The sequence below is a fragment of the Neophocaena asiaeorientalis genome, unplaced genomic scaffold (genome assembly GCF_003031525.2).
Source record: "Neophocaena asiaeorientalis asiaeorientalis breed wild unplaced genomic scaffold, Neophocaena_asiaeorientalis_V1.1 scaffold43, whole genome shotgun sequence".
Lineage (NCBI taxonomy): Eukaryota > Metazoa > Chordata > Mammalia > Artiodactyla > Phocoenidae > Neophocaena > Neophocaena asiaeorientalis.
Window position 1 is genome coordinate 195,160 of NW_020173674.1, and position 11,678 is coordinate 206,837.

Sequence of the window (11,678 nt, forward strand, 5' to 3'; positions counted from 1 at the left end):
AGCTGGGAGCCTGGATGGTCAAGGGCCTCATCATGCCTCTGTTTGTGGCAGCCACAGGGCCAGGTCCCTGATGAGGAAGACCTGGGCCAAGGCCAACAGAGAGCAGCCTCCACTCTCCTGCACCCCTCTTCCTGATGTGGACAGGGAGGGGCTCAGGTCTCCGCCCCCTATCTTATGCCTGAACCTTTCGGCTGCCCCCAGGCCTGCTCCACCTCCTGGGTCCCCTCCCCAGGGCAGACCGCCTTAACCTGGTCCCAAGTCTCCCTCACACTTCTCTCTCCCACTGCCTATGTCCAACGCCGCATCTCCTGGCCTCATCCCTGACACCCGTCCACCTCAGCGAGGCCAGTCAAGGTGACTAAGGCCACCTGCTCTCAGTCCCTGTGCCCAGCTGCTGGACCCCTCTCCCTCAGCTCCCTGAGAGTCAAGCCGTTCTGCACGGCCTCCGCAGGGCGGCCGCTGGCCCTTCAATGGGACCCCTGGGGGGGAGCGGCCTGCGAGGTGCCTGCCAGCCCCGCCTCTTCCTGGGGCCTGAGCCCTGCCCCCATGGCTCAGAGCGCTGGTTTCAAGGGGACTGGCGTGGCCCCAGCGCGCCTCGCGGCTCATGCCCCCCTGGCTGGAGCGCCCGCCCTCAGGCCGCCCCGTCGGGCCCCTGACCAATGTCCTTGGCCTTGCGGGGCACCAGGCGCCGCTGCACCTGGACCATCTTGATGGCGTCCAGGCGGATCTCCACGAGGTTGTTGAAGAGCGCCAGCAGCGGGGCAAGCGGGAAGGCGGCCACGAAGACGGTGGTGAAGCCATACTGGATCACTGGGGGTGGGGGTCGTCACCGTGGGCCCCCGCACGGTGCCCGCCCGCCCCTCCGCCCACCAGCCCCGCCCTGCGTACTCATCTCCATGAACTCCTCGAACAGGCTGAAGGTGTTGACCGGGTTCAGGCGGTAGTTGCGCCGCCAGTGCCTCAGCTCGGGGTCCTGGGACGTGGCTCGCATCGAGCGACACTTGTGGGCCAGGCACCTGCGAGCGAGGAGGACCGGGTGGGGGACGGGGAGGGGGGCTGAGGACCCCTCGGGACTGCTGGCTCTGGGAGGTGGGGTCCTGTGGGTTCGGGGGCTCCCTGCGGTGAGGGTGGCGCCCCGGGAGGGAGGGTGGTCCTCAGGGGCCCAGGTACTCCATGCAGTTGCTGAGCGTTTGTATCAGACCCATGATGATGGCCACCTGCACGAACAGGTCCGTCATGCAGCCACTGAGATGGCACTGTGGGGGCAAGGGTGAGAGGTCAGGCACGGGGCCTGGGGGTGACCAGGGGGTTGGGGCAGTTCAGGAAGAGGGCAGTAAGGCCTCCGGACAGACTGACCTCCTCCAGCTTCCACAGCCCTGCCAGGCGCACGGACTTCCCGGGGTTACCGTTGATCCTGGGAAGGGCAGCGAGGCTGAGAGAGGGCGCAGGACAGGAGTGGGAGTCGGGGAGCAGTGGGGCCTGGAGGGGAAGGAAGGAGACCCGCCCCACAGGTGAGCAGAGGCTAACCCAGACAGGCCTGCGTGTGCGCAGGACCGCCGGGGACCTCTCAGCTGTTCACAGGCTCAGGAAAGGCTGTGAGGAGGGGCCCCAGTTTCTCCCCAGGTAACTGTGCACACAGGGCTACTTTGTGTTTAAATCACCTGATTTCCATGATAAAAACGGTATATTTAACCAAACGTTGGGCTTACGCTCCATGGTGAAGTCCTGCAAGCACTCCTGTTACTACAGTTCGTGACAACTACTATTCCAGAATGGTGTAACTTTGCAAAGGAAAAACTTGTTGTAGAAAATACGATTATATATCTGGGAAACCAAAATAAATCAACTGAACGATTGGGCAGATAAATCTGAAAAATGCTCAGAGTGGATATAAAATTGATATCAAGCTCAACTCCCTTTTGCTTTCCTAGGTGCAACAAAACCACCGAGAAATGTAGCAGGAGGGAATATCTGTCGCAGATAGCAGCGAAAACGATAAAATAGAGTGAAATTCACAGGAAATGTGGGGGACCCATAAGAAGAAAACTATAACACAGCTAAAGAACATTAAAACAACATTGAATAGAGGAAACTTGTTCTTCGATAGAAAAACTTACGCTTGTATTTTTGTGACAGGTGGAATGTCAGGCCCCCAAAGATACCACATCCCATTCCTGGAACCTGTGAATATGTTATCTGACATGGCGGGTGGTAATCAGCCGACCTTAAAATGGAGAGAGAATCCTGGATTATCTGGGTGTGCCCATTGTAATCACCAGAGTCCTTAAATGAGTAAGAGGGAGAGCCAGAGAGATGTCAGGATGAGAAGGACTCAGCCTGACACTACTGGCTTTGCAGACACAGGACGGAGCGGGCCAGGCAGCCTCTAGAAGCTGAAAAAAACAAGAGTATGGACTCTCCCCGAGGGCCTGCAGACAGAACACAGCCCTGCTGACACCCTGATTTTAGCCCAGTGAGACCCATTTTGGACTCTTGGCCTCGAGAACTGTATGTAATGTGTGTTGTTTAAAGCCGCTAAGTTGTGGTCAGCAACAGAAAATTAATACAGTATCTATGTCAATTCTCCCTAAAAGAATGTATAATTTCACTGCAGTCTTAAGCTAAATGCCACAGAATTTTGATGGAGTTTGACAAACATTATTTTAAAGTTCACCTAGAAGAATAAACACGTAAATAACTACAAAAAAGGAAAAGTGAAAAAGAAGAGAAAAAGAAAATTGACACCAGACCTATCTGACAGGAAAGCATTACAGTAGTAATGACACAGAAAGGTACTAGACCAGAATCGTCAGAATCCACGGAGCACCAAAACAGTCAAGTGAATGATGGAACTTGCTGTGTGACAGAAGGGTGGTGGTGGCGATGGAACAGTCAACAAATGGTTTGGGGACAACTGGCTGTCACTTGGAAAACAACAAAACAGGCTTCCCTCCTTTGCCGCCTGCAGCAAAACAAATTCCTTGTGAATCAAAGATTTAAATGTTTAAAATGTTGAAACCATAAGCATCTAAGGGAAATCACAAATGAACTTTTTTTTTTTTTTTTTTTTTTTTGCTCCGGACACGAGGCTCAGTGGCCATGGCTCACGGGCCCAGCCGCTCCGCGGCATGTGGGATCTTCCCGGACTGGGGCAGGAACTCGCGTCCCCTGCATTGGCAGGCGGACTCTGAACCACTGCACCACCAGGGAAGCCCCTGAACATGTTTTTAATGTTGAGGAGGGGAGGCCTTTTTGAGCACGGCATGAAAAACAGGAACTATAAAGAGACACAGTGATAACCTTCGTGACAAAACAGAAACGGCCTCCAGAGAAACACGAGTGACTGCACAGGCTCCTGCCTTCTTTTCCCAGGGATGCCACATGCAGGGCCAGTACACAAAAGGCGCCAGACTCGCTTCTATCTGCTGACTGTGCGACCCTGAGATCGTTTCTTAACCTTTCTGTGCCTCGGTCTACTCATCTGTGAAATGGGGTTTAGAGAGTCCCTACCCCATAGGGCTGTTGTGCAGATTAGAGCTGATGAATGTGAGGCCCTTAGGACAGAATGGGTGAGTGTCAGCAGACGTGAGTTATTATAAAGACATATCCCATCCTGCCTGGGAAAACCTACTCAGTCCTTCGTTCTTCAGTATGAATGGACAGCTACAAATCTTCAGGCACGAGGAAAACCAGCTGTACAAAAGAGAAGGACTACGATAAAGGAACAGGAAGATGGACCCTTTAGGAAATGAGATAATGAGGAAACAGATGAGAACTTAAGGGGAAAAAAGAACATTGATATCCTCAAGAAAGTACTGTATCTGTGGAAACAAGAAAAGGACACTATAAAAATAAAAAGGATAAAAAAATAAAAACCCTCTTGGAAATTAAGACTTTAACTGTTAAACTTAAAAAAAGAAAACAGGGACTTCCCTAGTGGTCCAGTGGCTAAGACTCCGTATTCCCAATGCAGGGGGCCTGGGTTCAATCCCTGGTCAGGGAACTAGATCCCACATGCCGCAACTAAGAGTTCGCATGCTGCAACTAAAGATCCCACGTGCCACAACTAAAACCCAGTGCAGCCAAATAAATAAATAAATAAACGTTAAAAAAAAAAAAGGCAAAAAGACAAAGTGAAGGAAATCTCTCCAGGTGTAGAATGTAAAGACACAGAGATGGAATATATGAGAGAAAAAGATAAGAAACCCAAGAGGACCAGGTGTTCCATAGAGAGCAGAGGGGAAAAAAATATTTTTAAAAACTTAAGGAAAAAAACCCAGAAAAACTAAAAATAGAACTACCACTTGAACCAACAATCCCACTACTGGGCATATACCCAGAGAAAACCACAATTCAAAAAGACACATGCACCCCAATGTTCACAGCAGCACTATTTACAATAGCCAGGACACGGAAGCAACCTAAATACCCATCAACAGAGGAATGGATAAAGAAGATGTGGTACATACATACAATGGAGAAGTACTCAGCCATAAAAAGGAATGAAATGCGGTCATTTGTGGAGACGTGGATGGACCTAGAGAGTGGCACACAGAGTGAAGTAAGTCAGAAAGAGAAAAACATCATATGATAACACATATATGTGGAATCTAGGAAAATGGTATAGGTGATCTTATATGCAAAGCAGAAACAGAGACACAGACGTAGAGAGCAAACGTATGGATACCAAGGGGGAAAGGGGTGGGGTGGGAGAAACTGGGAGACTGGGACTGACACACATGCATTATCGACACTATGTATAAAATAGACAGCTGATGGGAACATACTGTAGAGCACAGGGAGCTCTACCCAATGCCCTGTGGTGACCTAAATGGGAGGGAAGTCCAAAAGGGAGGGGTACTGTATGCGTATGGCTGATTCATTTTGTTGTGCAGTGGAGGCTGACACAACATTGTAAACCAACCATATACTCCAATAAAAATTAAAAACAACAACAACCTAAGGAAAAACGGAAGAAAACGTAGTGAGCCTAAGCAGGACACGGGCTGTTTCATCGGAAGGTGCCAACAATTGCCCGGCACAGTGCGTGAAGAAAAGACCCACCCTAGATTGTTCCCCTGTTTAAAGAGAAGATCCTAAAGCTTCTAGGTCAACTAGGAAGAAACAAAAATCAGATTTTCTGCACACTTCTTATCATCCATTTTGCATGTTCAAAGACAACGGAGCAATGTCTTTAAAGTTCTAGAAGGGAAAATTGTTTTGAAGTTAGATTTCTACACCCAGCCATGTCAATCTCATGCAACAGTAGAACATGACACCTTTAGACACACATGAATTCAGAGAGTTTACCTCTCCGATATACCTTCTCAAAATAAACGAAAGCAAAAATCAAGAAAGAAGGAGGCTTGGGAGTCCAGGAGATGATGGTCCTAACCCAGGAAAGCAGCAGATTGAAGTCCCAGGGAGACAGCTATGCAGGAGGCACGGAGAGCCACCAGCCCAGTGTGGGGAGAATGGAGGGTCTCTGGGAGAAAAGAGACTCCATGCAATAGGCAGTTTGACAATGGAGAGGCTGGATACCCTTGAGAAGATAAAGACATGCAAGGAGGAAAAAAGGCAATTAAAAACAACAGGAAAAATAAAGAGCTGTACAACAAAGAAACGGTCAGATAAGAAGCAGAGTAAAATATGGCATGATGAGTCAGAAGAGAATCCACTTGACCTTGATGTTCTAGAAATGCTCAGATGATATGAACAACTTATAGGAAACGAAACTCAGTGGCCAAAAAATATCTGGAAAGATGCTGGATTCTCACTAATAGGTTTTAATAACGCACCTTTAAGGTCCTTGTTCATCAGACCAGCATGGAGCGTGCGGTCACGTACACAGTGTGTGGCCTTGTGAGTCAGCACAGCACTTTTGGAGGGTGCTTTAGCAATGTCTCTCAATTTAAATGTGCACTGCCGACTCCCAGTTAAAATGGCTGGCTGCCCACACCCACTGCCAGGCATCACCTCGGAGGTGGAAGGGAACTGGAGAGGCCTGCAGCCCACTTGAGACATCAAGCTGGATCTAAGCCTGCAGGGAAGACGTCTGAATAGCAACACAACCCTGCCCAAGAGCCTGGAACACCCCAGGACTTGGGCACCTCTGGTAGCTTGGGGGCACCCACTGGATGGGATGCAGGCCCGGCTGAACCCCTGGGCCTCCTATCCAACCCCTAATCCACCCCCCCACACACACACAAGACACACACACACAAGAAGACAAAGACATTTCTAGGGGGTTGAACAACCAAAGATTCAGATCGCAGGGTTGGGCCAATGGACACTGAGACCCCACAGTGTCCCTTCCCCAGCTGGGCTCCCAGCATACTGACGGGCATCCTTCTGCCTCCAGGCAGGAGACCAGGGATTCCCCTTCAGGAACCGACACAGCAAGAGGTCCCGACAGGAGACACATGGTCCAGAGCAAAGCCACTGGCACATGCCTTTCTCAATTACAGACAGGTGGCCAAGAATAAAAGACATCTAAGGCGGGGGTGGGGTGGGTGAATCAAAGAAAGAGCATAAAAGAAACTCGAAAGGAACAGAAGAAATGCCAGAGTAGAAGGGAAAAAAAGAGGCCACATCCTCAGAAAAGAAAAGCCCTGGTGTCCAGGTGACATGAAGAGGAGGCTGTGAAGAATCTGCACGTGTCAAAAGGAGTGCTCTGATATTAAGAACATGAGCAGAAGTGAAACGTTCAGTAGAAGGGTTGGAAAACAGTTGAGAAAAACTCCAAGAAACTGGAACAAGAATGGGAGAAAAAAAGCGAAGAAAAGTAGATCAATTCAGAAGGTCCAATTTCCAAACAAAAAGAATTCCTCAGAAGGGAGGAGAGGGAGCTGAAGCAGGAGGCTCTCGGGTACATGAGAAAATCTCTCAAAACTGAAGGCCCTGAGGCTCCAGGCCCAGTGAGTACCTGGTAATTTCTTTCCACTTGACCAGCATTGATTCTGCACGCCTGGCCGACTGCAGGAGCTGAGCATTCAGCAAAGGACAAGCGCCCTACCCTCCGCCCTGGGGAGCTGCCATTTCTGAGAGAGACAGTGAACAAATAAATGTGCATCACGTCCTGGGTGGCGGCGGCTATGGAGGGGGAGCAAGGGAAGAGCGGAGTCTGAGGGACCAGGGTTCGGGGCCAGGCGACGTTCCGAGGTCAGCAGGAGAGCAAAGGTCAGCGCCAGGAGGCAGTGAGAGTACCGGGGAGGCAGAAGCGTGAGGCAGGAGAACCAGAAACCGGGTTCGCCGATGAGAAGACTTCCGGAAAGAACTGTGACAGCATGTTTGTGTGATGGTGGAAATCATCCGGCAGAGAGAGGAAAGCTGGCGTGTGTAGGAGAGAGATGTGAATTACCGAAGCATGTCGACTGAAAAAGACCCACCAAGTCACACGGCTGAGAAATTCCAGAAGACGGGGGACAGCGAGAAGCTGCACAGAGAGTTGGAAGAACATTAACGCCAGACTTGCGGAACAGAACGCTGGAAGCCGGAAACCAAAATACCCTTCGGAAATCTGAGGAAAACCATGTCCAACTTAGAACCCTTTCTCCAGCAGACGCTCAGTCAGGCCCCCAATAAAGAGGAAACTCAGCACATATGATTTCCCATGTAGCCTTTCACAGGAAGCCACTGGAAAACTTGGGATCCTACACGGCAGAGAGTAAGGGGCTTCCCAGGATGAAAGGGCCAAGCACAGCCCCAAGAGAAGGGGACAGATGCCACGAGGGCGTCTCCAAGGACCTCATGATGTCTTTGACCATACTGGCAGGAGTTGGTTTCTTCTAAAGTTCTTCTAGAGGGACTTCCCTGGTGGCGCAGTGGTTAAAAATCCACCTGCCAGTGCCGGGAACACGGGTTCGAGCCCTGGTCCGGGAAGATCCCACATGCTATGGAGCAACTAAGCCCGTGCGCCACAACTACTGAGCCTGCGCTCTACAGCCCACGAGCCACAACTACCGAGCCCGTGTGCCGCAGCTACTGAAGCCCGCACGCCTAGAGCCCGTGCTCAGCAACAAGAGAAGCCACCGCAATGAGAAATGAGAAGCCCGGGTACCTCAACAAAGAGTAGCCCCCACTCGCCACAACTAGAGAAAGCCCGCACGCAGCATTGAAGACCCAACGCAGCCAAAAATAAATAAATAACTGAATAAATAAATTTTGCAGAAAAATAAATAAAGTTTTGCTAGAGAGTTTGGGATTAATTGGCAGTGTATGTGTAACTTACAACATTTGAACAAACATAGAGAACACATAGAGGAATTATTTTCTTCAGAAAAGACAAGAAAAGATATGTTGACTGAACCAAAAATGTTCATTTCATTAATTAGGAAGGTGAGGGGAAGTGTGTGCGTGTGCGTGTGTGTTACATGGGATGCCCACTGCAGCTTTATTTATAAACCTCAAAACTGGAATTAACCCGAATGTCCACCAACTGAAGTGGTTAAATAAATTCAAGGGCATCCCACAAAAGAACGCCCATAGTATGTTTTTAAAAACAAAGCCTCACCACCCATGCAGACATGGAAAACGCCCATAGTACGTTTTCAGTGTAAGGCAGATACAATTATTTACACGACAAAATCACTCATGTCAATAGGTGTATGTGTGTGTACTTAAATGTGTAAAAAAGTTTGGGAAGACCCAACAAACAGTTACAGTGTCATCTCTGAGGACGAGGATTGGACAGTTGGGGGTTCGCTGTGGGCTTCCTTCACATATTTCTGTACTGGGTTTCCACGTGTTCTGAGCATGATTTACTTTAAAAATTAACAAGAACAGGTATTTCTATTTTCAAGGTGGGGAGAAAGGAGTTAGAGGGAGGCATGTGGGAGCAGGTGGCCCTTACCTGCCCAGGATGAAGGCGATGTAGATAAGGGAGGAGAAGTGAGCAAAGAACTGCAGAGTGAAGAACTTGATGGTGAACTTGCTCTCTCGCTCTGAGAAGGTCCTGGGCTTCTCTGGAATGAGATGTGGGGCCGTCCCTCCCCCATCCTTCACCCCGATGACAGCCCGCGCCCAGCCTGTCCCTATCCTGACAGCTCAGGGACACCTGCGACCCCCACCTGTCTCCCAGGTGCGAGCCCCTGCCCTCTCGTAGGCCCCCTTCCCCCCCGGCCTAGGGCTCCAAGATCCCCACCCTGAATCCTCCCTCCAGTAGCCAGAGAGGGGCTCAGGGGGGCCCTCCTCTCACCAAAGTCACAAAGCTTCAGTGCCACGTATTTGTTGATCTGTGGGAGGGGAGACGGAGGGCTCACCTCGGACCTCAGCAGAGCTGCACCCCCACCGGCACCCTCGCCCTGCCCCGACCCCTGCCTTGGTCATGACGAGGATGCTGTCACATAGTGAACCAGGGACCCGGTCACCACCACGGCCGTGGTCACCTGCTCTCCCAGGAAGGGCAAGGCGGAGCTGAAAAGGGCAGCGACCAGGACGCGGCAGATCACCAGGACGTGGGCCATGCCTATCATCAGGCAGATCTGGCGGGGGTCGGGGAGGCCGGGATGGGCAGGCCTCCAGGGGCCGCCCCACCTGCTCTCCAGCCCCACCAGGGGCGCCCCAGGAGTACCATCAACAGAGACAGCAGGAGGATGACGGTACTCCGCGCGTAGCCGGGGCTGGTAGTCAGGGCAGGCAATGAGCCCCAGCAGCATTTCCTCCTGTGGACGGCACCGGACACGCCTGAGACACGGGACTCCTCACCCACGGGAACCGCGCCTCATACATGGGGACCCCCTCAGACACAGCAGACTCGTGTGGGCCCTGGGCCTGGTCACCTGGCTCAGCCTCACCTGGTCCTCGTCCCACCCGTACAGGTCCCATTGCAGGACCACACGGGCTCGCTCCCGCTTCCACAACTCCAGGAACACGGTGGCTGCAGCCGGGAGAAAGCAGAGGCCTCACGGCGTGTCCCCGCTGCGTGGAGCTCGGCTGCCCCCCAGGTGCCACAGCGACTCACCCCACAGCGCCGTGAACACGGCGAACAGCACGGTGCCCTCGTTGTCGAAGAGGTGGGTGAGCTGGGGAGAGCGGCGCGTGGGGCTGAGGCGGCCTTCCCTTCCCTGGGAGGACCCCCTGGGACCTCTTCCCCGCGGGCGAGCAGCCGCAGTGCCCCCCCAACCACCACCCCCCCGCGCCGGCGCAAACCTTGGCGAAGGCGCAGGTTTCTGAGAGCCGCTGGTACCTGGGGATGTGGTCGCCGCGAGGGCACATGTAGGCGTCGTGGGCATCACAGATCTAGCCCCTCCTGATCTGGCTGGCTTCGAAATGGGCAAACCCGCTCAGGAAGACGATGAGGCCCACCACCGCGGCGGGCACCAGCATGTAGGTGCACCAGCCGAGCCAGGCGAAGTACAGCGCCACCTTCTCACCGAAGTAGTTCCTAGGGGCACAGCCGTCCCGTCAGGGCCACTCCCAGCAGGGGTGACCGTCCAGCGCCAACGCCGGGGTGAGACATGCCACATGCGGGGGCGGGCAAGGAGCGTCTGTACTGAGGGCATCTAAATGTGTGTCTAAATGGGAGCCCGCACAGCAGTTTGCTGGAGGCGTGGGTGTGACCGCGGGGGGCGCAGCCTGCCTTGCGGGGGCGCAGGTGTGTCCGCGGGGGGCAGTAGTACCTGATGTCACCAATTGGCTGCTCTTGGAACATGTTTCTCCACCAGGCCCATTTCTTCTTTAGGTCTTCCTCCCCCTGAGCGTAGGCGACAGACAGTGAGAGCTTCTTGCATCAGGTCCTGCCCTCAGGTCCTCTCCCAGCCGGCCCACCACTCACCTTGTGTAGGGGAAACACGGCCTCAAAGACCCCATCCTTCACCAAATCCTGGAGCGTGTCTGGTGGTCACAGGGATTCTCGGGTCAGAAGGGAGTGAGGGGTCAGGGAGGACCCTGTCCCGTTCTCCCCGTGTGACTGCCCCTCCTGGTGGGCTGCTGCCATCCAGTCCTTACCACCAGCTGCCATCTTGCTTTTCAGCACAAAGTTGACAATTTGGATTCTGGAACACAAGAGCTGGCTCAGGATGGCCCTCTATCTGGCCAGGTCCCAGGCCCCTCTGTCCTAGCAGAGCCCCCAGACCACCTGACCAGAGCCCAGAATCCAGGACTCCTCTGGGAGCCCACCTCCTTAAATCCTCCCAGGGTCTAGCTGTGCCATGGTTCCAAGGTGCGCCTCCCTCAGGGTGGTCTCTCTCTTCCCAGGGCCCCGATGCTCAGCCCTGCAATAGTCTCTCCCAGATCCCTCCCAGACCTCCCACCTCCAATCACCTGTCCCACCCGGAGCCCCCACACGTCGAGAGCATGCTCTTTATGTGCACAAATCCTCTTTGCACCCCTGTGAGCCATTTTGCCTATGGGGCGACTGAAGCTCAGAGAGTGAGTAATCTGGTCAAGGCCACACAGCCAGGAAGCGGCACATTCGGGCATCTGACTATACAGTCCTGCTCCTCTGGAACATCCTCCTATGAGACACGGCCCCCTGAGTGTCCCAGGGCACTCCCCACAGCCTGCTCCTCTCAGGCCCCATCAAGATGCCTCTATTCATGTGTCCTCCCAAGACCGGCCAGTCCTTCTGTGTTCACAGGAAGCCCCCCTCCACTGCCTCGTATCCAAATTCCAGGAGTGTTCTTCGCTAGTCTCCCTGATCGGGCCCCAGATGAGTTCAGGGGGCCGGGGCTGGGGCC

The 11,678-nt window shown here is 53.0% G+C and overlaps 1 protein-coding gene across 1 annotated transcript in view; it reads right to left on the bottom strand.

Annotated features, from left to right (window-relative positions):
* The window catches only part of ANO9 (anoctamin 9), a 16,409-nt gene that overhangs the window by 1,777 nt on the left and 2,954 nt on the right, over nt 1–11,678 (bottom strand). Inside the window, 16 exon segments of the mRNA XM_024748793.1 lie at nt 658–810; nt 889–1,017; nt 1,157–1,256; nt 1,357–1,414; nt 8,852–8,963; nt 9,197–9,233; nt 9,319–9,336; nt 9,339–9,482; nt 9,572–9,614; nt 9,616–9,662; nt 9,795–9,877; nt 9,962–10,022; nt 10,150–10,384; nt 10,620–10,693; nt 10,775–10,833; nt 10,948–10,994. Of these exon segments, the coding sequence (XP_024604561.1) occupies nt 658–810; nt 889–1,017; nt 1,157–1,256; nt 1,357–1,414; nt 8,852–8,963; nt 9,197–9,233; nt 9,319–9,336; nt 9,339–9,482; nt 9,572–9,614; nt 9,616–9,662; nt 9,795–9,877; nt 9,962–10,022; nt 10,150–10,384; nt 10,620–10,693; nt 10,775–10,833; nt 10,948–10,994 (1,400 nt within the window).